This window comes from Microcaecilia unicolor, chromosome 7, assembly GCF_901765095.1.
Source record: "Microcaecilia unicolor chromosome 7, aMicUni1.1, whole genome shotgun sequence".
Classification (NCBI taxonomy): Eukaryota; Metazoa; Chordata; class Amphibia; order Gymnophiona; family Siphonopidae; genus Microcaecilia; species Microcaecilia unicolor.
This window is the reverse complement of record NC_044037.1, coordinates 265,757,553-265,784,405: the sequence shown is the minus strand read 5'-3', so window position 1 is coordinate 265,784,405 and position 26,853 is coordinate 265,757,553. Positions and strand designations below refer to the sequence as shown.

The following is a 26,853-nucleotide window of genomic DNA, read 5'->3' as shown; positions in this document are numbered from 1 at the left end:
ACCCCGTCCCGCCCTCGGGAACTTTGGCCGGCGCCGCGACGGACTGCAGTTGAGGCCGGCCAAAATCGGCTTTCGATTATGCCAATTTGGCCGGACTTGAGAGATGGCAGGCCATCTCCCGATTTGTGTCGAAAGATGGCCAGCCTTCTCTTTCGAAAATAAGCAGGATAGTCTTTCATGCAATATTCACGGTGTCCACAAGAAGGCAATACCAATCAATGCAGAGTTCATAGACTGTTGCTAGGAGAATACAAAGAACATTGTTAATGTCTGCAATTCACTATTAGAGACACTGTGATTCCAGGGATATGGAGCTGAATGCTAGGAGAAAAGAAACAGATATGTGGACAGACAAACACACACAAAAAACCCATTTGGAATTCCTTACACTATCCAACTCCAGAAATCAATTCAACTGACCATTCTCTGTGGCAATAAATATTAGTTCTTTAAAACATATCTACAAGCCAAAAACGCAGTAGAGATAGATTTCCCCACCTATTTTATTCACCCAAGGCAGTTGTTGAAGGTATACAAATCTTTGGCAAATAAAATACATTGTCCCACACACGAGCAGTAAAATTGGTCTCTTTATTAGAGCTGCATATTGGACCTCTTTTACAAAGCCGCGCTACCGATTCTCGGTGCGGCAATTGAGAGGAAGCTCATTCAGTTTCTATAGGCTTCTTCTCATTTGCCGCATGGGAATCGCTAATGCGGCTTAGCAAAAGAAGCAAAATATATATCATTGCAGTAAGGAGGGAAGGAAAGGTGGCTCTCTCTCCTTCTAAGTCTCCCTGAAGAATGACAGTCTAGTGTTTATATTTATACTCTTAAACACATATGAGGTAATTTGATTCATCTATACTGAATTCCATTGCATCAGCATAACATACTTTTTAGAAGGCTGAATTTAATCTTAACAAGTATGCTAAAAGACTAAAGTATAAGGGCATAGGTCAATGGAAAACCTATTACATAGCATTTCTCAACTACTTTTAATAATAGACTAACATTTATTAGCTGTTTTTCTACAGAATATGCTTTGCCTTTCTTAAAGACATCCATCGCAAATACCGGTCAGTTCAGACCTTCTTTTAACCTTTCTTATCAAATGGCCTTTCTTTTGTCAATACAATAGTAAACATCTCTTTTTTTTTTCATTTTATTAATATTTATATACCGCTCTTATCCAGAGCAGTGCACGAGTAAACATACATAAGAAAAGAAAACATCACATAAAAAATTCATAAATTCAAAATAAACACACTTTCACTGTACTGTGCCCATCAGCAATCAAAGTCAATGTTTAACCTGCAACAGCAAATGCTGTTTCAGCAGCCTCTTAAACAATCCTGAGTTCTTTTGAGTCCTAAGAGATCCAGGACATTTGTTCCACTCCTCCAAACGAAACAACTGAAAAAGGGGGATCTCTTGCAGACAAGTATTATCTGACCCTGGCCCAGGGGCGTAGCCAGACACCCAATTATGGGTGGGCCTGGGCCCAAGATGGGTGGGCAGAAGAACTCTGCCCTGTTGCATAAGTGATTTGGTCTCTCCCTCTTTCACCTGCATGCCATATGGTCTCTCAAACATCCCCCTCCCCCGCATACCTTTTAAATAGCAGATTTTCACCGGCAGCAAACAGCAACTAATACACACTGCATGTTGGCCCCACAGCCTTCCCTCTGATGCAACTTCCTGTTCCCGCATAGGTGGGAATATATCACAGAGAAGGCTTTGGGGCCGGTGCGAGCAGTATGTATCAGTCTCTGCTCTCTGCAGGCGACAATCTGTTATTTACACTTCTGGGTGGGCCTAAGCCCAAAGTGGGTGGGCCTGGGCCCACCCAGGCCCACCCTTGGCTACGCCACTGCCCTGGCCTCCCCCTAGGTCAGTTATGCCAGCATTTTAACAATAGCTCACTTAAGACCAATTTCTTGCAAAAGTTTTAACTCTTTTTAACTCTTTATTTTCCCAGTGCCACACAGGCTTTTAAAGGGAGTTTGCTGTCCACATGCATTCATTGATGCTGGAGCAGAGAGATGCCCCTGGTGATAGGAGGTCCTGGTTAGCGCATTGCTTTTATCATTTGCTTCCTTGATCTTTACATTGTTTACTGAGTGGACTTCTAGCTTCTACTGAGTGTTTTTTTAGTTTTAATTTTATGCACAGCTCAGATATTTTTTTTCTTGTTTCCATTATTACAGTAATACCTTGGGTGAAGTGAATGTCTACTACCACAAGGGTAGGCAATGTGCCTTGCCTGGGTCCTATACACATCTGAGTGTTTTAAAGTGTACTACTTGAATGTTCTTACTATATGTAATTCTATATAGTTTTATGTACTTATGAGTTCTCAATTGGGTGCTATCTTCTTTCTTCCTTGGGCCAAGCTATGCCCACAGCTTCCCCTGTTTTCATCTTTCTTCATTCCCCCTCCCCCATCTTTAAATGTGGCATCTTGGGCTGCAAGGGGAGGGCCCAAGGACACAAGCATCCAGTGAGCATGAGTCATGTAGAGTGCAGAGCAGAGGAAGATCCCCCCCCCCCCCTCCCCGGTCTCATCACTATCATTTTTTTTTTCATTAGTGTAGGGCCAGGTCAAGGAAGTAACAAAAACAGAGTAAAACCTCTTGCCATAACCATCATAACCATCGCTTGTGGGGGGAAGGAAGGAGGAAGCAGTGGGAGTACAATCAACTGACTGCAGGGGCATGGGGAAGGATAAGGAAGAGGTGACAGGACCAAGGCAATATCTCCTGCTGATTCTAGTGAGATAGAGACACAGCTCCTGGACTTGCAGCAGCTGCTGGAAGAAGAATGGTAACAGTTGATGGAGTGCCATGATATAGGTAGAAAAGAGCAACAGACTGACACCCAAATGCACAAAGGTCCCCGTAAAGAATCACTCAGTATTTCCACCTCAATAGAAATTACCGATTTGGAAACACAGAACAATTCCGAAAGCGAATTGAATGCAAATGAGTCGCTCACAAAAGCAGCGAGCAGTTCGATGTGGGGGGGAAGCCAGTCAGTCAGCTGACCATATGCAGAACAGCCAATCGCTAATCATGGTTGCTCTGCACATACTCAGGGCGGTGCTTGTATATGGCTTTCATACACTCAAAGAAGCTGCATGTATGAAGGCCGGTGTATAGCTTCATTCAATTTTATTTTGACACTGCCAGAGGGAATAACTTCACAACAGGAGCTGTGACCTTTTGTTTCCTTTTAAATTGCTTTCCTGGGGCACTCCTTTCTTTCCAGCTTCCTGCCACAGTCAGCGATCTTCCTGCTCCAGTGCACGGGTCCTTTTCCTCCTGCAGGAGTAGCAGAGGACCCTTGCAACCATGAAGAACTATCAAGACTGACAGCTCCAGACCTCCTGTAGGGAGGGGCTGCTTCTGTGCATCGCTCAGAAAATGGCTGTGCATCGCTTTGCATGCATATTTGTATAGTAATTAGCTCATTATAATAACTTTGCATACAATTTTCGTTAGCTGCTACTGTGACAGGAAAAGAGCTTGGCGTACCCTTTTGTGCATGTCCAGCTGTACTCCGTGCTCGCTAAACTGGCTAGAACCTGTGTAAAAGCCATGTTGCTGGCTCATTAGGTTTTGTGCATCTGGGCCTGAATCTTTTCACCCATGCCAAGCGTTCCCCACTCCTTATTTATAGAGTCAAAGATTACTAGTCCGTTCTTCATGATCCTTTTTTCTTCTTCCTTGTGGAAGGAGGAGGAAAATCACTAGACATTTTCAATATTTCTAAACAATATCTGTGAAATATATTTAAAGCAGATGCTATAATAGGCTGGAAAAAAACATAATATGCAGAGTTTGCAGACTCTAATGACTCAATCTTAGAATGGAGTGCTCCCAGATAATAGATTTCTTGCGTATACTTTTTACTCTGGTTTCTGATTAATCAGTGATAGATTGAAAAATAGACTCTCTTGCAAAGGTGTGGGAAGAACATTATGTTTCATATTAATAATATAATGATAAATGTGTTGAAGGGATGGATGACTGCCACACTGATAAATTTGTCAAAATATACTTAAATCTTATAAATGCATCTGTAAACCAGGCTATACAGGAGAGGAGAAACAATATGAAGGGACATAGCTGTGTGTCCTTAGAGCATATTTAAATGAGGCAAGCAGAACTGAAGTATGAATTGACTGCATTTTTACTGTTTCAGTCCTTTGTGTTCGTCAATGAGTTGTGCCTGGTTGCGGATCTTCTTAGTGACCCAGAGAGTTTAACATCTGTGCATGCACTGAATTGATTAAGGAGCCCTCTTACTATAGGACGTTAAGCCCTTAAGGCGCTGTTAGCACGTACTAACAGGCTACTGCATCACAGGGGTGTAGCCAGACTTCAGTGGGAGGGGGTCCAGAGCCCGAGGTGAGGGAGCATATTTTAGCCCCCCTCCGGCGCCACCGACCTCCCCTGCCATTGCCAACCCCCCCCCCCCCCCCCGGCGCCACCACCACCAACACCACCACCAACTTTGACCCCCCCAACGCCGACCCTTGACTCCCTCCCGCTGCCAACCCTCCCCTGCCGCCGTCGCCTACCTTTGCTGGCGGGGGACCCCAATCCCCGCCAGCGGAGGTCCTCTTCTTCCCAGGCAAGGTTTCATTCGGTTTCTGTGAGTCTGACGTCCTGCATGTACAATGTGCAACAAAGCCTTGCGTGGGAAGAAGAGGACCTCGGCTGGCGGGGCCACGCAAGGCTTCGTTCTGTTTCTATGAGTCTGACGTCCTGCATGTACAACGTGCAGGACGTCAGAACGAAGCCTGCTGGCTGATCTGCAAGGCTTCTTTCTGTTTCTGTGAGTCTGACATCCTGCACGTAGTACGTGCAGGACGTCAGAAACAGAACGAAGCCTTGCACGGGAAGAAGAGGACCTTGGCTGGCGGGGATTGGGGTCCCCAGCCAGCAAAGGTAGCCCACTGTGACGGCAGTAGCGGGGGAGGGTTGGCAGCGGGAGGGGGGTCGAGAGGGTCGTCGGCAGGGGGGTCCAGGGCCAAATCCACGGGGGCCCAGGCCCCCGTGGCCCCACGTAGCTACGCCACTGTTGCATAATGGGTCTGGTTCTATATATGGCTCCAAGTAAATCTGCACGGAAAACATTTCTGCCTAAGAGTATTCTACAAGTGGCGCCTAGATTTAGGTGCGATATATAGAATATGCTTAGTTGATATCCTAGTGCTTAAAACTATGCGCCTCTATTTACACCAATGAAAACGTGTTGTGAATCCCAGTATGATTTAGGCACAGAGGGCCATATTCTATCACAACACATGTACATTTTGAAATGCCCATGAAACGCCCATTTCCCAACCCATAACCACACCCCTTTTAGCCTGCATGCATTAAAATTTATGTGCAGTGCATTACAGAATACAGTTAGGGGGTTGTGCACGTAAATTCAAATTATTGCCAATTAGGGCTTATTATTGCTTGTTAACAACGCTGATTGGCTTGTTAAACCAATTAATATATGTGCTTTGTTTTAGAATATGCTTGAATTTTGGCGTGGATATCTAGGGGCGCTATATAGAATCAAGGGGTTAATGTGTAGTTTGCGTGTGCCAACAGGCTACCGCATAATGTTTTGCCTGAATATTAGCACTTAGGGCTAGCTCTTTATATGGCGCATGAAAATTCCATGTAGAAAAAAAATATGCCTAGGCGTATTCTCTAAAGTACACCTAATTCTTGAGAAACAGGGGTGACATGATACAGACGTTCAAATATTTGAAAGGTATTCATCCGCAAATGTACCTTTTTCGGAGACGAGAAGGCGGTAGAACTAGAGGACATGAATTGAGGTTGAAGAGGGGCAGACTCAGGACTAATGTCAGGAAGTATTTTTTCACGGAGAGGAGGGTGGTGGATATGTGGAATTCCCTCCCGCGGGAGGTGGTGGAGATGAAAACGGTAATGGAATTCAAACTTGCGTGGGACAAACATAAAGGAATCTGTTTTAGAAGGAATGGTTCCATGGAATCTTAGCGGAGATTGGGTGGCGATGCCGGTAATTGGGGAAACAAAACAGGAGCTGGGCAGACTTCCATGGTCTATGCCCTGATTGTGACTGAATAGATAGGGATGGGCTGGAGTGTAAATTTTAAGGGGTTTCGACGTTAGCTTCAGAACTTAGTACAAGAACAGCACTGGGCAGACTTCTACGGTCTGTGCCCTGAGAAAAGCAAGGACAAATCAAACTCGAGTATACATATAAAGTAACATATACAATGTAAAATGAATTTATCTTGTTGGGCAGCCTGGATGGACCGTACAGGTCTTTATCTGCCGTCGTTTACTATGTTAGAATAGTTTTAAATTTCCATGTGATTATATAGAATACGCTGAGCAGCTCTCCACGTGACCAAATTTAGTTGCGGCCATGTACGCCACATTTTACTTGGCATAAATCCTGACACCTAAATCAGATTCAGAGCGGGTGTATTCTATAACAACACACATAGATTTTAGAAATGTCCATGCTTGGCCCATGGCCATGCCCCTTTTTCAAGTATGAGACTTAGAATTTACATGCACCACATTACAGAATATGTTTAGCGATTTCTGCATGTAAATCTTAATGCCAGTTAGTGCTCATAATTGCTTGTTAACATCCAATTGTAAGGAAATACAACATTTACATGGAAACTTTAGATTAAAGGTCCCACCTAATTGTAGGATCCTTGCTTTTAATAATAAAAAGTCTTTCCTTTTTCTTTGAGTCTCTCGAGAGAGATCCGGAAAAACCTGAATTTTCGAGCCCCAAAAAAGTGTAGAATTATGTCGGAAATACAACCTAAAAATGTTATTACGGTCCAGTTCCAGAGCAAAAGTTACCAAGAGTGTCGTCCTCTCTGTGATAACCTCCATTGAATTTTCAAGGAACTGAGTTAAGTTTAGCTGAGGTGAAGAAGTTATCCTTACAATCAACTAATTATATTTTTTTCGAACCTGAAAAACTAAAAATATATATTGCTAGCAAGGAGTAATTTGGTGTTAACTTGAATTGTAATCATCGGCTGCCCCGACTTGTGTTCTCGCCCTTTTCTGATTTCTTTATATTTTTGAGTTTAAGTACCTATATCTTGGATCAATAATATGTGGTCTAATATAATATATTGTTTGTTCCTTTCTTTACTTTTTGGATATATGTCTATGAAAATTAGACTCTTGTAATACCGTTTATGTTTATGATGTAAATGTAAATAAAAATTAATAAATATTAAAAAAAAAAAAAAACATCCAATTGACAGCACTGATTAGCTAGTTAACCAAGTAAGTTATGTGCACTGTTATAAAATACCCTTCGATTTCCCTGCAGAAATTAAGGCGCATTATATAGAATCCGGCAGTTAGAGGCTAGCCTGGTCACCGGCTGAGTTTAGCGGCTAGATGGACCTGCATAAATAGCAGGTCTATCTTTGTCCACTATAACTTAGCCGGTCAGTTAATGAATATCGACTTAACCACTATGTGCAGAGTGACCAAAAAAACACCCGTAAATTCAAAGCTGGTTGCCGGATATGGCCTGGCATTGAATTTCCAGGTTCACCGCCAACCACGGATGTCAGCTCGGCTAACTATCGCAGTCTGAATATTGGCCCCTTTGTGCCTACAAATAGGTGCTCTTTAATAGAATTACCCTCCTAATGTTCTCATTTCAATACATCCTTCACCAAGACCATCTTTTGCTGTGTACAAACTCTCCACTGCTCAGCACTCTGGTTAGTTTTTACATAATGATTATACCAAAGCAGTAGAATTGAATTAATAGAATGCCTATTGTAGTCCCTCATGTGCCATCCAAGTTTCTTATTTGGGTCATTTTGATTTTTTTTTTAAACCTTGATAGCTCTTGAATATCTGCTTTTACGTTGTTCTGTTTCCAGTATTCATCTTTAAGTGGTCAAATTGTGTAGGGATTTTGAGAGTAAACACCATTCTGTATCTTGTTTCAGTAAAAAAAAAAGTTAATAAAATTGGATTATATTATCTCTTGCTGTAAAGTCTGACTACATTTTTGTTCTGTTTATAGCTTATATTCACTTTTTGACAGATGTATATGGATTTTATGTCTTAGATATTTGCATCTCATGCTGAGGCACATATTTATTTGTATGATTCAGGCAAACAAAACAAGCAATTCAGGCTCCTAGATCACTTCCATTCACTTGGGTTTTTCAGAAGACAAAGTACATTTACTTCATCTGTTCTAATGTAGCTACAATTTTGTTGATATATTGAGTGATTATGAATAAACTTTAACATAATAACAGCATACTGTTTTATTTAGCATACACCTCTGTGCTGATGCTCGAGGAGAGTTACAGCATGAATAAATAGAACATTATCATTACACATAAGTGGGCAAAATGTAAATAGGTACAAATAAAAAAAAAGCATGCAACATTAAAGATAAAGGTGGTTTCTGTAGAAGCCCTATTCATGATTTGGATGTGAGTAAACCGTTTCTTAGATGTATATTAACATATACATCGAAATCTAAAATTTAAAATGCCAGGCTATATATGCCAAAACCACATATAAATCCACAAGGCAAGGGAGCATGGTTTGGGAGTGTTTTGGGTGGAATGAGAGTAGGGCTTAAATATCGTGCATGTTCCCCAGTTCAGAAGGGGAATGCATGTTTGCCAAGATCAACTGTGGGATTTTTAGCTACTCCCAGGTGCCATCTTCTGAGCTTCCCAAACTGTGTTGGTACCCCAAATGGGGTCACAAAACCTAAGTTTAGGGTCATGACCTAGGTGGGTTCTCCATAGGTGCTACATTATTCTGCATCTCCAAAGGGTCACACAGTTTTGGCTGGCTGCAATCATGGGATCACAGCCACAGAAAGATTGGGAAGCACTGATCAAGGTTATGTGAAGGTGCTCATTTTGTGCTTTACTGCCTGAGCGTTTCTTGTCCCCCCCCCCCCACCCCGCCGAAAGTGATTCTGGCAAATTATTTGGGGATCTGTGATAGTTTGGGGAAATATAGATGTATACGTTTCTAGAACGGCACTTATAGAATATGCCTGATTCACACCTAAATTTGGCGCGGGTATTTATACCAGGTTTTAGTTGGCATAAATGATTGTGTGTAAATGTTAAGACATGGGGACGGGTGCTATGGGGGAGATTCTATATATGTCGCCTACAAAATCAATGCTAAAATCAGTGCCGACTAAGCATATTTTGTTTTCTGATCTACTGAAGTGATTATATTCATTATGTTACACATAGTTCTTTGTATGTAATCCAATTGTTTATCTACTCTTGATTGGTGCCTGCCAAGGATATAATATTGTAAGCCACATTGAGTCTGCAAATAGGTGGGAAAATGTGGGATACAAATGCAATAAATAAATAAAATATTCTATAAGTGCCTACATTTAAGTGCCAATATGCTTAGTTGATATTTCAGCGCCTAAATCTATGCACATCCATTTATACCAATGAAAATGTGATGTAAATTCCAGCATGTAGATTTAGGCACACTGGGCCATATTCTATAAGTAGGCACGCAAATTTTGGAACAGCCACAAAACGCCCATTTCCCTGCCCATAACCACACCCCTTTTTGCCTGCACGCATTAGAAGTTCGATGCAGATCGTTACAGAACACGCTTAGTGACTTGTGTGCCTAAATTTTAGTTAATGCCAATTAGTGCTCATTATTGCTTGTTAAGTGCTGTTAAGCGCTCATTAGTTTGTTAAGCTTGCTAAGCTATGTTCATTGTTATAGAATCCACTCTGATTTTGGCATGGATCTCTAGACGCGCTCTGTGTTTTCTATAAATCGTGCCTTTTTAGCACCAATTTTTTAGGCACCATATATTGAATCAGGTCCTTACTGGCTATAATTGGTGCTAATCAGTGCATTTGTTCTAGCGAAAAAAGTGTCTGGTACTCAAATGCCAGGCCACTCTTCATAGGTTGGGTGATCACTGAAGGACCCACCCCACAATGTCAGGCCTCTTGCAACCAGTCACAGAATCCATGACAAGGCAGAATTGGTGTGTAGAGCCTGAGCTCTTTCATTAAAACTTGGGGACCATGGGTCAATTTTAGCAGACAATGGAAAAGATGCCAGTACTCAGTACCCCCAAGTACCCCCCTCAAAAATGCCCTGGTGCTAATTGTTACTAATTGAGAGTTGAATGTGTACACAAATCACACAATATCCAGCGCACACAACTGCAAGAGGGCATGGACTGGAGAGGGGCATGGGCAGGTCAGGGGATGCCTACATGTGGGTTATAAAATATTAGAAAAAAATTACTTAATCTGCCAAGAGCACTATGATATAAGAAACTAAAATATGCAATATTTGAGAGAGAGAGTGATTTTGAGGAATAATTCTTGGACTTTGAGGAGACTGTTTATGTATCCTATCATTTTTTGCAAGAGCCTATGGAGACGCCTTTGGGAAGTGGTATCTTTGGTCTTTGAGCATAAAGCTAAGTACTTTTTTGGCTACATGATATGTTTTACAACAAGTCCGGTTCGTTTTGAATTATACATTTTTCATTCTTCCGTCATGTAATTTTGTATCTATTGGGCTTTATTGATTTTATCTGTGCCCATGGTTGATTAAATCTGTATTAACCCTACCCCGTTTTTTACTACAGACTGGTTTAGCTATTCCACTCTGTAGGTTTTTCGGTTGGTGGTGGTTGGCCCATGATTGAAGCCTATACAGGTGTATCCACTTAGTTGGTACCCTTGGCTGATGAGGCCTTTTATTTAAAACTTTCATTATATCTGTTTTCCAGAGAAGGCAGAGATAAGTCTTTTAGGTTATAGAATAGTAGCATTTATGCACCCAACTGATTAGGAGTTAGGCACAAGCATTTACACCAGCCACTGAGCTATTGTAAGTGCTCATATCTAAAATTAAGCGTGCATCATCCTAACTTTAGGCAGTCTAGAAAGAATTACCTCCGCTGTGTATTTTGCTTTGTTAAAAGTTCTTAATAAAGAATTTGTACAGGAGAATATATACTAGACTATTATAATCAAAAGCTTTTTTGTTACTTAAAACATTCTTTGAAAATTATTCCCCCAATGTACCGTTAAAGTCTGAATGAGCAGTAGGTATCAAATAGACTTAACTGGAAGGCCCCAAAACAAAGAATGACAATAATCTAATTACTAAATCATATACCAAGCTAAACAAGTCATTAGCACTAACTCATTTCTATAACTAACATAACCGCGCATATGGAAAAAAGCAAATTTTGAAATTGTTCCAATATGGGCTTCCATGTTTAATTCAAATATTAGTGCCAAACCCAGATTTTCTATCTGTATTCTTGGATAAAGGGAGTGAGGTAGATCACCCAACAAGCCCTTAGCTAGATAAATAACATCTGCATTGTTTGGGTTTAGCGACAGCTTACTATTAGACATCCACTTGCTAATCTTTTATAGGCAGTGATTCAAGACCCCAGTGGAGCTAGATAATCCAAATAGACATACAACCACTGTTACATCTAAGCTGAGCAGGAGTTCTCCATCTATAGTCCTGCCAGTGGGTGGTGCTGTTTCACTATCACATATTCAATAGTGAGGGACAGGCAAGTTCTGCAGGACTCTAGGGAACCTGAAAACAAAATTGAAACACCACCTCCCACTGGCAGCAATGCGGTTGGAGGACTAATGCTCAACTTAGAGGAAACAGTGTATACAACTAACTTTGTAAAGGGACGGTCGGGGTTGGCCAAATCTCAACATTTGGGCCGCCCTTAGAGATCGTCAGCATTAGAGATGGCCGCCATTGGTTTTCGCCGATAATGGAAACTAATGGCGGCCATCTCAAGCCTGGCCAAATCCAAGCCATTTGGTTGTGTGAAGAGTCAACATTTGTAGTGCACTGGTCCCCCTCACATGACAGGACACCAACTGGGCACCCTAGGGGGCACTGCAGTGGACTTCACAAATTGATCCCAGGTACATAGCTCCCTTACCTTGGGTGCTGAGCCCCCCAACCCCCCTCCAAAACCCATTACCCACAACTGTACAACACTACCATAGCTCTTAAAAGGGTAACGGGGGGGGGGCACCTAAATGTGGGTGCAGTGGGTTTCGGATGGGTTTTTGAAGGGCTCCCATTTACCACCACAAGTGTAACAGGTAGGGGGGATGGGCCTGGGTCCGCATGCCTGAAGTGCACTGCAGTACCCACTAAAAACTGTGCCAGGGACCTGCATAGTGCTGTGATGGAGCTGGGTATGACATTTGAGGCTGGCATAGAGGCTGGCAAAAAATGTTTTTTAATTTTTTTTTTTGGGTGGGAGGGGGTTGGTGACCACTGGGGGAGTAAGGGGAGGTGATCCCTGATTCCCTCTGGTGGTCATCTGGTCAGTTCGGGCACCTTTTCGAGGCTTGGTCGTGAACAAAATGGAACCAAGTAAAGTCGGCCAAATGCTCGTCAAGGCCGGCCTTCTTTTTCCATTATCGGCCGAGGCCAGCCATCTCTTAACCACGCCCCGTCCCGCCTTCGGTACACTGCAGACACGCCCCCTTGAACTTTGGCCGTCTCTGCGACGGAAGAAGCAGTTGAAACCGGCCAAAATCGGCTTTCAATTATACCGAGTTTGCCGGCATTAGGAGAAGGCCCGCCATCTCCCGATTTGTGCTGAAGATGGCGCCCTTCTCCTTCAAAATAAGCAGGATAGTAACATAGTAGATGACAGCAGATAAAGACCTGTACGGTCCATCCAGTCTGCCCAAAAAAGATACACTCATAGCTAAGGTATTATGTGATACATCATATGTATCACCTGATCTTGATTTGTCCTTGACATTTTCATGGCATAGACTGTAGAAGTCTGCCCAGCACTGTCTCTACTATCATTAGATGGAGTTCCTTTTGTGAATGTCTAAACTTGTTTTATTTTATTTTATTTTTTTGTAATAGTAAGCACCTAGACGATTATTGTGGGATATTCTCTCCCACCGTGTGTTTGAGGGGTGAACATTGCCTTGGATCTGAGGAGCTGTAGGAATGCCCTGGAATTAAAATCCCTACCTCCCACCTGGCAGTTTTCAGAATTTCCTTATTTTTACATGGAAATTGTAAATTCTTATAAAAGCGTTGGCTCTCATTTATAGTACTGAATTATTTTTGTATGAATGGTGCAATGGAACCCCTATTTTTCTTTTCCTTCCTGCTGAACTCTGAAAAAGATTTCCGACTAGTTTTAATTTAATTTGTGACAGAATTCTCCTGTGTCTCAAATGCTGTGTTCACAATTGCTATTTTGTTTACTGTTACATTATGCTGTACAGCAGGCTTGTTAATGTCTGGTCTATTCATTATTCATTTAAGTATTCGTCTCATACCTGAAATATGCTAACACAGAAAAGAGTAGAAAAATACTAAAAACATAATGCAAATGGAAAGTACTTCAACATTTTAATGATGATAATTGATGTGGCTAGTTCCATATGGATTAAAACAAGAAGAGAATTGAAAGAAGGATGTTGGATTTTTTGTTATACGTATGAGTTATATAACATGTTGCCTAGATACTGAACAAGTCAGGCAACAATTCTGCCTGAAATAAAACTGTAGATATTTATGCCTCCTTGTAGTCAGATGTAATATACACACAGAAATCCCAACTCTACCCATGCACCACCAAAACTCCACCAGACTACACAGGGCATTAACTATTAAGGGATGAATTTACTAAAATGTGTTACCATTCGCAGATACCAAGCCCTTAGCGCAAGAAATTAAAATGTGGTAAGTGCAGATTTAACGCGGCATCTATTAAGGGTTGTGCCCTAGCATTTCTTTTGGCAGATTGTGCATTAAAATATCCATTTGGGTAGTGGTACCCTGCTTGCAGATAGCACAGACTCACTCAGAACTATATTCAGTAAATCATGCTGAGAAATCGTGTGAAACAAATTATGCATTGAGCGGTCTCTATAAAGGGTATCCGCACTTTAAGAATAGCACCTAAGCGCTAACGCTGCACCTAACTTAAGTTGCCTGCATTTACGTGATATGTCACCTGCACATGCTGTACACTGCCATATGTACATATATACATAAGTTATTGCCATACTGGTACAGATTGAAGGTCCATCAAGCCCAGCATCCTGTTCCAACAGTGGCCAATCCAGGTTACAAGTACCTGGCAAGATCCCAAAACAGTACAAGACATTTTATGCGTCTTATTCTAGAAATAAGCAGTCCATTTTAATAATGCTTATGACTTATCTGTTAGGAAGCTATCCAAACCTTTTTTAACCGCACAAAGCTACTGCTTTTACCACATTCCTTGGCAATGAATTCCAGAGTTTAATTATACATTGAGTGAAGAAATATTTTCTACAATTTGTTTTAAATTTACTACTTTGTAGCTTCATTGTGTGCCTTCTAGTCCTAGTACTTTTGGAAATAGTAAACAAAGTGATTCACGTTTACCTGTTACACTCCACTAATTATTTTATAGACCTCTATCATATCTCCTTTCAGCTGTCTTTTCTCCAAGCTGAAGAGCCCTAGACGCTTTAGCCTTTCTTCATAGGGAATTTTTGCCGCCCTTCTCTGTACCTTTTCTAATTCCACTATATATTTTTTGAGATTTGGTGAACAGAATTGCACATAATATTCACGATGCGGTTGCACCATGGAGCAATACAAGGCATTATAATGTCCTCATTAATTTCCCATTAATTTCCTAATAATACCTAACATTCTATTTGCTTTGTTAGCTGCCTCCGCCGCCACATACTAAGCAGAGGGTCTCACGTATCGTCAACAATGACAACTAGATCCCTTTCCTGATCCGTTACGTCTAATGTGGAACCTTACATTACGTAGCTATAGTTTGGGTTCCTCTTTCCCACATGTGTCACTTTGCACTTGCTCACATTAAACACATCTGCCATTTTGATGGCCCAGTCTCCCAGTTTCATAAGTCCTCTTGTAATTTTTTCACAATCCTCTTGTGATTTAACAACTTGAATAACTTTGTGTTGTCAGCAAATGTAATTACCTCACTAGTTACTTCCATCTCCAGATCATTTATAAATATGTTAAAAAGCAGTGGTCGCCAGCACAGACCCATGGGGAACCCACTATCTACCCTTCTCCACTGAGAATACTGATCATTGAACCCTACTTTCTGTTTTCTATCTTTAACCAGTTTTAATCCACAATAGAACACAACTTCCTATCCCATGAACTCCCAATTTCCTCTGAGTCTTTAATGAGGTACTTTGTCAAATGCCTTTTGAAAATCCAGATACACAATATCAACTGGCTCACCTTTATCCACATGTTTGTTCACACCTTTCAAAGAAATGTAATAGATTGGTGAGGCAAGATTTCCCTTCACTAAATCCATGTTGGCTTTGTCTCATTAATCCATGCTTTTGAATGTGCTCTGTAAGTTTGTTCTTAATAATAGTCTCCAACCATTTTTCCCGGCACTGACATCAGGCTCACTAGTCTATAATTTCTAGGATCACCTCTGGTAACCTTTTAAAAATCTGTGTTACATTGGCTACCCTCCAATCTTCTGGTACCACACTTGATTTTAAAGATAAATTACATATTACTAACAATAGTTCTGCAAGTTCATTTTTCAATTCTATCAGTACTCTGGTGAGAATACCATCCAGTTCAGGTGATTTGCTACTTTTCTATTGTCAAATTGTGCCATTACATCCTCCAGGTTTACAGAGATTTCATTCAGTTTCTTTGACTCATCAGCTTTGAATACCGTTTCTAGCACCGGTATCTCTCCCAAATCTTCTTTGATGAAGTCCGAAGCAAAGAAGTCATTTATCTTCTTGCTTTTAATATAACTAAAAAGATTTTACCACATGTTTTTGCCTCCAATGCAATCTTTTTTTCAAAGTCCCTCTTTGCCTTCCTTATCAGTGTTTTGCATTTGACTTGCCATTCCTCATGCTGTTTCTTATTATTCAGATACTTCTTCCATTTTCTGAAGGATTGTTTTTAGCTCTAATAGCTTCCTTCACATCACTTTTAACCATTCCGACTGTCGTTTGGTCTTCCTTCCTCCTTTTCTAATACATGGAATATATTTGGCCTGGGCTTCCAGGATGGCATTTTTGAACAGTAATCCACGCCTGTATGTAAATTTTTGAACTTTGCAGCTGCTCCTGTAAGTGTTTTTTTTCACCATTCTTCTCATTTTATCATAGTCTTCTTTTTGAAAGTTAAATGCTAACGCATTGGATTTCCTGTGTACTTTTTCCAAAGCCAATATCAAATCTGATCATGTTATCATCACTGCTATCAAGTGGCCCCAGCACCATCCCTCCCGCACCAGATCATACGCTCTACTAAGGACTAGGTCTAGACTTTTCCTCCTTTTGTTGCCCTCCTGTACTAGCTGCTCCATAAAGCAGTCATTGAGTTCATCAGTAATTTTACCTCCTTAGCATGCTCTAATGTTACATTTACCCTGTCATATCAGGGTAATTGAAATCACCCATTATTATGTGTTACCTAGTTTGTTAGCCTCCTTAATTTCTGATAACGTTTCTACATCTGTATGTTCACCCTGGCCAGGTGCACGGTAGTACACTCCTATCACTATACTTTTCCCCTTTACACATGAAATTTCAATCCATAGGGATTCCAAGACGTGTTGTTTTGCCTTGGGTGAATCTCTTGATAAAGGTGGTTAATAAACCCCAATAAATAAATAAATAAGGTGTGTTAAAATATTTTTAATTCAAAATTTTATTGAACAAAAAACTTATCCAAACATTTGATAAAAGTAAAAAAGAAAATGATTAAATTAGTTCTTTTTGTTTACTTTCCAAAACAGTGGTGTGCCGCATGGTTCGGTTCTTGGACTGATTCTTTTTTTTATAAGTGATATTGCTGAAAGGCTGTCTGGTAAGGTTTGTCTCTTTTTGTGGATGATACCAAAATCTGCAATAGGGTAGACAAGCTTGAGCTTGAAAAATGTTCTCGAATTTGGCAGAAACCAATTAGTAGCAACATTCCATGCTACCAATCCCAGGGCAAATAGTGCCTTATCCCCCATTTCTATCTCAATAGCTGACTATGGACTTTTCCTTCAGGAATTTGTTCAAACCCTTTTAAAATCCAGATATGCTAATTGCTGTTACCAAATCTTCTGGCAACGAGTTCTGTAGAGGTGCCCCAGGTGTGTGTCACCCTGTTTGCAGCTGAGGCCTACGTCCACATACAGGCCTGAACCTGATTCATCTGTGTGAACAACAGTAAGATGGCTGCTTGGACTTTTCGTGTTTCTCTATCAGCTATGAACTGTGCTTGCTGACCAGGACACTTAGCACAGAGACCATCTGCACTTCATCAGCAGGGGTGATGCCATTTACTGGACAGATTTATTACTCCTACATATGTGATAACACCTGTGGGCCCCTTTTGGAGGGGCCTATATGCCAGGGACAGTGTCTGGAATGACACAGGACTTCTTTGTGAGGCCTTTGTGAGGCCTGGATTCTATCATTTCTGCACAACAAGAATGTGTGTTGGGAGCACTATTGACCAAATTCTGCTCAGTACCTTTGGAAGACAAAGAAATCAGATGGCATTTTGTACAGACTCAGAGCAGTCAGAGTTCTGAAGCTCCAGATTGCACTTGGGACAGAAAGTTAGCGGTCAGTTTCCTGATAGCATGTGAAAACACCTGACAAATCAAGTGGTAACTAAAAACGCATCTGTGTGTAAAAGCCTTCTCAGCCACATGAAGACCTGTCTGTTTAACTCCTTTCTTAATTTACACTTATTATAAACCGCAGGAAGACTTATCTAACTTCTTTCTTAATCTTATTCTTTTACCAGCTTCACCCACTCATCTGATCACTTTCCTCACCACATAATAGCAAAATGCTACCCTAATAAAATTGCTTATAACTATGTGGCAAGTAGTTATAGATTGATTATTGTTTACCTGCCTTGGATAAAGGCAGGATACAAATGTGGTAAGTAACTAACTAACTAACTAACTAACTAAAGAGAATTCACTTGGCACAATAGAGACACTCTCCCTAGTGTCAGAGACTGAACCTTCCTATATATACTTGTTGCAGGAAGCAAAGGTAATAATCAGGGCTAATTACCGGCTAAGGCCGCACTACCAATTCTCAGTGCGGAAAATGAGAGGCAGCCCATTTAATTCCTGTGGGCTTCCTCTCATTTGCCCCATGGGAATCACTAGTGTGGCTTTGTAAAAGAAGCCCTCAGTGCATAGTTAGCAGAAGAGACGGTTACCTCCACCCTGATAGTTCGCCATCACAGCTGGAGCTGAGAACAAGACTCTTCTTCTACCCTGGAGAGCCTACAGCACACTTTGGAGTCCGTCCAGAGGGTGGCTACGAAATTAGTAAGCGGTCTTGAATGCAAAAATTATAGGGACAGGCTTATGAACCTCAACAAGTATACGCTGGAAGAGAGGAGGGAGAGAGGAGACATGATAGAGACGTTTAAATATCTCAAGGGCATTTATGTACAGGAAGAGAGGCTTTTTCAAATGAAGGGGAGCTCTGGAATGAGGGGGCATACGACAAAGTTAAGAGGGAATAGGCTTAGGAGTAACCTAAGGAAGTACTATTTCAGAGAAAGTGTGGTAGAGGTGTGGAATGGCCTCCCGGTGGAGGTGGTGGAGTCGAGGACTGTTCCAGAATTTAAAAGGACATGGGATAAGCACATGGGATCGATTAGAAACAGGAAGAATTAGGGGTTACAGAGGATGGGCAGACTGGATGGGTCATATGGCCTTTATCTGCCATCATGTTTCTATGTTTCTAGAACAGCAGTGTTCATTTCTACAGTTTGCGAGAGAAATATTGTTCTTTATTTTGCCAAAGGCTGGTCATGAGATTTTACAAAGGGGAAATATATATTTTGTGTGCGTTTGCTTGTTATTTCCACTGAGTATTATATTTTATTACTATCTATGTAATAAATAATATATTTCACACCTTGGCGTAGTGTTTCTTGGACAGTACCAGCAGAAAATGAACTTAGGGCCCTGTTTACTAAGGTGCGCTAGCGTACCGTTTAGCATGTGCTAATTTTTAGCATTTGCTAAAAGCTCTAGCACGCCTATAGCGCAGCTTAGTAAACAGGGGCCTTGGTTAGGTGTACTTCTTGCTGTAGTGAATAATCCCCTAGGCAATGGTGAGTCTGTTTAATCACTATATTAGGTGAATGTGGTCACTGGGGTTTGTTTGCCAATAAAGGGGTCCTTTTACTAAGGTGAGCTGAAAAATGCCTGCGGTAGCATACGTGTGTGTTTTGGGTACACGCAGATCCATTTTTCAGCGCACCTGCTAAAAATGTCTGTTTAAAATTTTTGTCAAAAATGGATGTGCGGTAAAATTAAAATTGGTGCGCTTCCATTTTGGGTCTGAGACCCTACCGCCAGCCGTTGACCTAGCAGTAAAGACTCATGCAGTAACCGGGTGGTAATGACCTACGCACGTCAAATGCCACTTGGCGTACTTGCAATATGATTTTTCAGATGTACGTATTGGACGCACACCAAAAGTGAAATTACCGTAAGAGCCACGCGGTAGCTGGGCAGTATCTCCATTTTGGAGCAAGTTGAGTACGCATAGACGCTTATGCGGCTTAACCCTTGTGTAGATGCTTATGCGGCTTAATAAACCCTTGGTTAGGTGTACTTCTTACTGTAGTGAATAATCCCCTAGGCAATAACGAGTCTATATAATCACTGTATTAGGTGAACGTAGTCACTGGGGTTTGTTTGCCAATACGGGGGTCCTTTTACTAAGGTATGCTGGAAAATACCTGCGGTAGTGTATGCACGTGTTTTGGGCATGCACAGATCCATTTTTCAGCGCACCTGCAAAAAATGTCTTTTTAAAATCTTTGCCGAAAATGGACGTGTAACAAAATCAAAATTGATGCGCATCCATTTTGGGTCTGAGACCTTACTGCCAGCCATTGACATAGCGGTAAAGTCTCACAAGGTAACCGGGTGGTAATGACCTACGCATGTCAAATGCTACTTGGCGCATGTCCGATAAGATTTTCCGGACATATGTATCGGGCACGCAGCAAAAATGAAATTATCGCAAGAGCCACTCGGTAGCCGGGTGGTAACTCCATTTTGGTGTGAGTTGAGTTGCTCGTAGATGCTTGTGCAGTTTGTAAAAGGGACCCACGATGATTAGCTAACAGAGTACTACTACAGGTCCAAGCTTAACTATTCGTTGAGTGAAATATATTTCCTCCTGTTTGTTTTTAAAGCATTTAAAGTATCTTCAATGAGTGTCCCCTATTCCTTGTACTATTTAGTAAATAATTGATTCATTTCTACTAGTTCTACACCACTCAGGATTTTGTAGGCCATAGGGTCTTTATCTGCTTCATTTTTCTATATTTCTATGGTATGGAAACTGAATGATGAATCAGTCTTCATTATAGTGTGTACTGTAATCAGACAGCATAACATTTTTTGTGCATATCAGTAGTACAATTTCTAGGTACATTTAATAAGACTTTTCCTAATTACTTGCTGCTTTCTCATTTAGATAATTCTTCTTTTTTCTTTTTGTTTGTTAGGAGAAAAGGTTCCAGATGAACTATGTATAGATGACCCTTCTTTTGCTCACACGGTTTGCTACGTGCCGTGCAGTTCAGATTGTGTAACTAGTGAATGGTCTAGCTGGTCTCCTTGTTCTCATTCCTGTTCAAGCAAAAATGCAGAGGCGAAGCAAAACAGAAGAAAATTCATCCTGGCCTTACCTGGAGAAGGTGAGTTATGTATTTTTCACCCTGAAAAAATGTCCATAACAGAGCTACTACATACAGGTCAGTGTAATATGCCACAGAAGTGCAGTAAATTGCAACTTAAGGAGTCATATAATAACTAGTAAAAACGGTCTGTTTCTCAAAGAAATGAAACGGGCGCTAGCAAGGTTTTCCTCGGAGTGTGTATGTTTGAGAGAGATTGTGTGAGAGAGAGAGAGAGAGAGAGTGAATGTGCGAGTGTGTGTGTGTGTGACAGAGAGAGAGTGAGACTGGGTGCGAGTGTGTGTGAGAGAGAGAGAGAGTGTGTGTGTGAGATTGAGAGTGTGTGCCAGGGGCCCCCCTCCCTCCCTCCCAGTTCCAGTGTCCCCCCTCCCTCCGTGTTCCAGGGTCGTTGTCCCCTTCCCTCCGAGTTCCAGGGTCGCCCCCCTCCTCCGTCCCTCTGAGTTCCAGGGTCGTCACCCTCCCTCCCTCCGAGTTCCAGGGTCGTCCCCCCTCCCTCCCTCCGAGTTCCAGGGTTGTCCCCTCCCTCCGAGTTCCAGGGTTGTCTCCTCCCGCCCTCCGACTTCCAGGGTCGTCCCCCTCCCTCCCTCCAAGTTTCATGGTCCCCTCCCTCCCTCCGAGTTTCACGGTCCCCCTCCCTCCAAGTTTCAGGGTCCCCCTTCCTCTGAGTTTCAGGGTCCCCCTCCCTCCCAGTTCCAGGGGCACCCTCCCTCCCAGTTCCAGGGTCGTCGTCCCTCCCTTCCTCCCTTCCAGTTCCAGGCCCCCTCCCTCCGATTTTTAAAAGTCATCTTCACTTACCAAGTCAGGGTTACGGCGGCCGGCAGCAGCGGTAAAACGCGTGCAGGCTCGGCCCTTCTCTCTCAGCTGTGATCCCGCCCTTGCAGAAACAGGAAATGAGGGCGGGACCACAGCTGAGAGAGAGAGAGAAGGGACGAGCCTGCACGCGTTTTACTGCTGCTGCCGGCCGCCGTAACCCTGACTTGGTAAGTGAAGATGACTTTTAAAAATTGGAGGGAGGGGGCCTGGAACTGGAAGGGAGGGAGGGAGGGATGACAACACCTCATGCGTGTGACGTGCCTTCCCTCTCGCTGTGCCGCCCTCGACGTCATCACGTTTTGACGCAAGGGCGGGACAGAGAGAGATGGTGACAGTCAGCACGAACCCTACAAACCCTTCACTGCCACGGAGTCAGCTTCAGAACGTTGGAGGTGCTTTTTATTATAGTAGATAGTTAACACATTATAAACCCTATAGAAAATAATGCACATTAATGACATTAGTATGCACTAACTGTTAGTAAGTAATCCCCTTAATGCATGCTGGAGTTGCAATTAAAGAGGTCCATATTAACAAAGGAAAAAACAGCTGAGCAGAAAAATTATCCTATTAACATTTTCTAGATACCTTTATCCAGGTATTTGCAGAACTTATCTAGATAAGTATGCCATCTGGATAACTTAAGGAAAGTTATTTGTTTGACCATGGTTATCTGAGTCATTTTAGCTTGTCTGAACTAAAGGTGGTAGTTACTAAAGTCAGTTACAGCAATAATGCAGGTTATTTATCCCTTGGGAGGGAGGATTCTATATATGGTACCTAAAAGCTCCGCACGAAAAACATTTTTGCCTAAGCATATTCTATAAGCGGCGCCTTCATTTAGGTGCGGTATATAGAATTCGTTTAGTTGATATCTCAGTACCTAAAGCTACACACATCCATTTACCTCAATGAAAACACAGTGTAAATCTTGGCACATAGATTTATGCGCAGAGGGCCATATTCTATAACTACGTGGGTAAATTTTGGAAAACCCACGAAATGCCCATTTTTGTCTGCATGTGTTTAGAAGTTGGGTACAGTACGTTACAGAATATGCTTAGCGAGTTGTGTATGTAAATTCTAATTATTGCTGATTAGTGCTCGTTATTGCTTCTTATGTCCTGTTATCAATGCTAATTAGCTTGTTAAGCCAATTACAGTGGTGGAAATAAGTATTTGATCCCTTGCTGATTTTGTAAGTTTGCCCACTGACAAAGACATGAGCAGCCCATAATTGAAGGGTAGGTTATTGGTAACAGTGAGAGATAGCACATCACAAATTAAATCCGGAAAATCACATTGTGGAAAGTATATGAATTTATTTGCATTCTGCAGAGGGAAATAAGTATTTAATCCCTCTGGCAAACAAGACCTAATACTTGGTGGCAAAACCCTTGTTGGCAAGCACAGCGGTCAGACGTCTTCTGTAGTTGATGATGAGGTTTGCACACATGTCAGGAGGAATTTTGGTCCACTCCTCTTTGCAGATCATCTCTAAATCATTAAGAGTTCTGGGCTGTCGCTTGGCAACTCGCAGCTTCAGCTCCCTCCATAAGTTTTCAATGGGATTAAGGTCTGGTGACTGGCTAGGCCACTCCATGACCCTAATGTGCTTCTTCCTGAGCCACTCCTTTGTTGCCTTGGCTGTATGTTTTGGGTCATTGTCGTGCTGGAAGACCCAGCCACGACCCATTTTTAAGGCCCTGGCGGAGGGAAGGAGGTTGTCACTCAGAATTGTACGGTACATGGCCCCATCCATTCTCCCATTGATGCGGTGAAGTAGTCCTGTGCCCTTAGCAGAGAAACACCCCCAAAACATAACATTTCCACCTCCATGCTTGACAGTGGGGACGGTGTTCTTTGGGTCATAGGCAGCATTTCTCTTCCTCCAAACACGGCGAGTTGAGTTCATGCCAAAGAGCTCAATTTTTGTCTCATCTGACCACAGCACCTTCTCCCAATCACTCTCGGCATCATCCAGGTGTTCACTGGCAAACTTCAGACGGGCCGTCACATGTGCCTTCCGGAGCAGGGGGACCTTGCGGGCACTGCAGGATTGCAATCCGTTATGTCATAATGTGTTACCAATGGTTTTCGTGGTGACAGTGGTCCCAGCTGCCTTGAGATCATTGACAAGTTCCCCCCTTGTAGTTGTAGGCTGATTTCTAACCTTCCTCATGATCAAGGATACCCCACGAGGTGAGATTTTGCGTGGAGCCCCAGATCTTTGTCGATTGACAGTCATTTTGTACTTCTTCCATTTTCTTACTATGGCACCAACAGTTGTCTCCTTCTCGCCCAGCGTCTTACTGATGGTTTTGTAGCCCATTCCAGCCTTGTGCAGGTGTATGATCTTGTCCCTGACATCCTTAGACAGCTCCTTGCTCTTGGCCATTTTGTAGAGGTTAGAGTCTGACTGATTCACTGAGTCTGTGGACAGGTGTCTTTCATACAGGTGACCATTGCCGACAGCTGTCTGTCATGCAGGTAACGAGTTGATTTGGAGCATCTACCTGGTCTGTAGGGGCCAGATCTCTTACTGGTTGGTGGGGGATCAAATACTTATTTCCCTCTGCAGAATGCAAATAAATTCATATACTTTCCACAATGTGATTTTCCGGATTTAATTTGTGATGTGCTATCTCTCACTGTTACCAATAACCTACCCTTCAATTATGGGCTGCTCATGTCTTTGTCAGTGGGCAAACTTACAAAATCAGCAAGGGATCAAATACTTATTTCCACCACTGTAAGTTACGCGCCTGGATTTCAGCATGGATCTCTAAATGTGCTATATAGAATCTAGGGGTTAATGTGTGTTAAACATCAGTAATGTGTGTTATATTACTGTAATGCATGCTATTTTAAGTCACCATCCACCTTATAATCGAAAGAGAAAAACGCCTAGATTTCGACCCAAATCGGGAGATAGACGTTTATCTCACAAAAACGAATAAATCGATATAATCGAAAACCGATTTTGGACGTTTTCAACTGCACTCCGTCGCGGATGCGGACAAAGTTGATGGGGGCGTGTCAGAGGTGTGGCGAAGGTGGAACTGGGGCGTGGTTATCGGCCGAGGAGAGATGTACGCGTTAGGGCGATAATCGAAAAAATAAAGGCGTTTTTAGCGAACATTTAGGACACTTTTGTTGGACCCTTTTTTCACATGAACAGGTCCCAAAAAAGTGCTCTAAATGACCAGATGACCATCGGAGGGAATCGGGAATGACCTCCCCTGACTCCCCCAGTGGTCCTAACCCCCTCCCACCACAAAAAATGAGGGTTTCACAACTTTTTATTGTCACCCTCAAATGTCTACCCACCTCCCTGGCAGCAGTATGCAGGTCCCTGGAGCAGGTGTTAGGGGGTGCAGTGGGACTTCAGGCAAGGTGGACCCAGGCCCATCCCCCCCACCTGTTACAATTGTGCTGCTTAATGCTTATTAGTCGTCCAACCCCCCCCCCCAAACCCACTGTACCTACATGTAGGTGCCCCCTGTCACCCCTTAGGGCTATAATAATGGGTGACTTGTGGGCAGTGGTTGGTGAGGGGGATTGGGGGGCTCAACACACAAGGGAAGGGTGCTATGCACCTGGGAGCTCTGTTTACCTGTATTTTTTTTGTTTTTGTAAAAGTGCCCCTAGGGGTGGCCCGGGTGGTGTCCTGCATGTGAGGGGGACCAGTGCACGCACCTGGCCCCTCCCACAAACAAATGCCTTGGATTTATTCGTTTTGAGCTGGGCGCTTTCAATTTCCATTATCACTGAAAAACAAAAACGCCCAGCTCACAAATTGGCGAATAAAACATTGACGTCTATTTTTTGCGAAAATACGGTTCGGTCCGCCCCCTTCACAGACCCGTTCTCGGAGATAACGCCCATGGAGATAGGACGTTTTCTGTTCGAGTGAATGCCCCTCCATGGATTATGCAATAATGAGATGGAAAAGATATAATGCATGCAAAATACTTCATTTTTATATAAACAGAGTGACACACATTGTGCAAAAACACCACAAACTGCGTTTTCCTTGAAAATAACGGCATCTCAAAGTTCCCATTATATTTTCTACTTTGATGGAGTGGTAGGAGTGGCCTAGTGGTCAGGGTAGTGGACTTTGGTCTTGGGGAACTGCGGAACTGAGTTCAATTCCCACTCCAGGCACAGGCAGCTCCTTGTGACTCTGGGCAAGTCACTTAACCCTCCATTGCCCCATGTAAGCCGCATTGAGCCTGCCAGGGAGTGGGAAAGCGCAGGGTACAAATGTAACAAAAAATAAATAGATACTATTGGAGATTCTACATGGAATGTTGCTATTATTGGAGATTCTACATGGAATGTTGCTACTATTGGCGATTCTACATGGAATGTTGCTACTATTGGAGATTCTACATGGAATGTTGCTATTCCACTAGCAACATTCCATGTAGAAGGCTGCGCAGGCTTCTGTTTCTGTGATTGGCAAGGGCCGACTTCTACATGGAATGTTGCTGAGGAACTGAGTTTGATTCCCACTTTAGGCACAGGCAGCTCCTTGTGACTCTGGGCAAGTCACTTAACCCTCCATTGCCCCCATGTAGCCGCATTGAGCCTGCCATGAGTGGGAAAGCGCGGGGTACAAATGTAACAAAATAAATAAATAAATCATCAGGCCATAATACACAGCTTCATGCTTCAGTGAGCAATGGTATAAAGGCTGGTGGTAAATCATTCCACCTAACCCGTTGCAGGGCATGATCCAGACCCCCCCCCCCCCCCCACACACACTTCTATCGGTCCTCCACACCAAAGCTAAGAGCCCCATACCATTGGAGCCATACAGTGGTGGAAATAAGTATTTGATCCCTTGCTGATTTTGTAAGTTTGCCCACTGACAAAGACATGAGCAGCCCATAATTGAAGGGTAGGTTATTGGTAACAGTGAGAGATAGCACATCACAAATTAAATCCGGAAAATCACATTGTGGAAAGTATATGAATTTATTTGCATTCTGCAGAGGGAAATAAGTATTTGATCCCCCACCAACCAGTAAGAGATCTGGCCCCTACAGACCAGGTAGATGCTCCAAATCAACTCGTTACCTGCATGACAGACAGCTGTCGGCAATGGTCACCTGTATGAAAGACACCTGTCCACAGACTCAGTGAATCAGTCAGACTCTAACCTCTACAAAATGGCCAAGAGCAAGGAGCTGTCTAAGGATGTCAGGGACAAGAT

At 42.6% G+C, this 26,853-nt stretch overlaps 1 protein-coding gene across 1 annotated transcript in view; it reads left to right on the top strand.

The window, feature by feature from the left end:
• The window catches only part of THSD7B (thrombospondin type 1 domain containing 7B), a 595,317-nt gene that overhangs the window by 125,853 nt on the left and 442,611 nt on the right, over nt 1-26,853 (top strand). Inside the window, exon 7 of the mRNA XM_030210867.1 lies at nt 20,625-20,816. Within this exon, the coding sequence (XP_030066727.1) occupies nt 20,625-20,816 (192 nt within the window). The remainder of the gene's footprint in view (nt 1-20,624; nt 20,817-26,853) is intronic.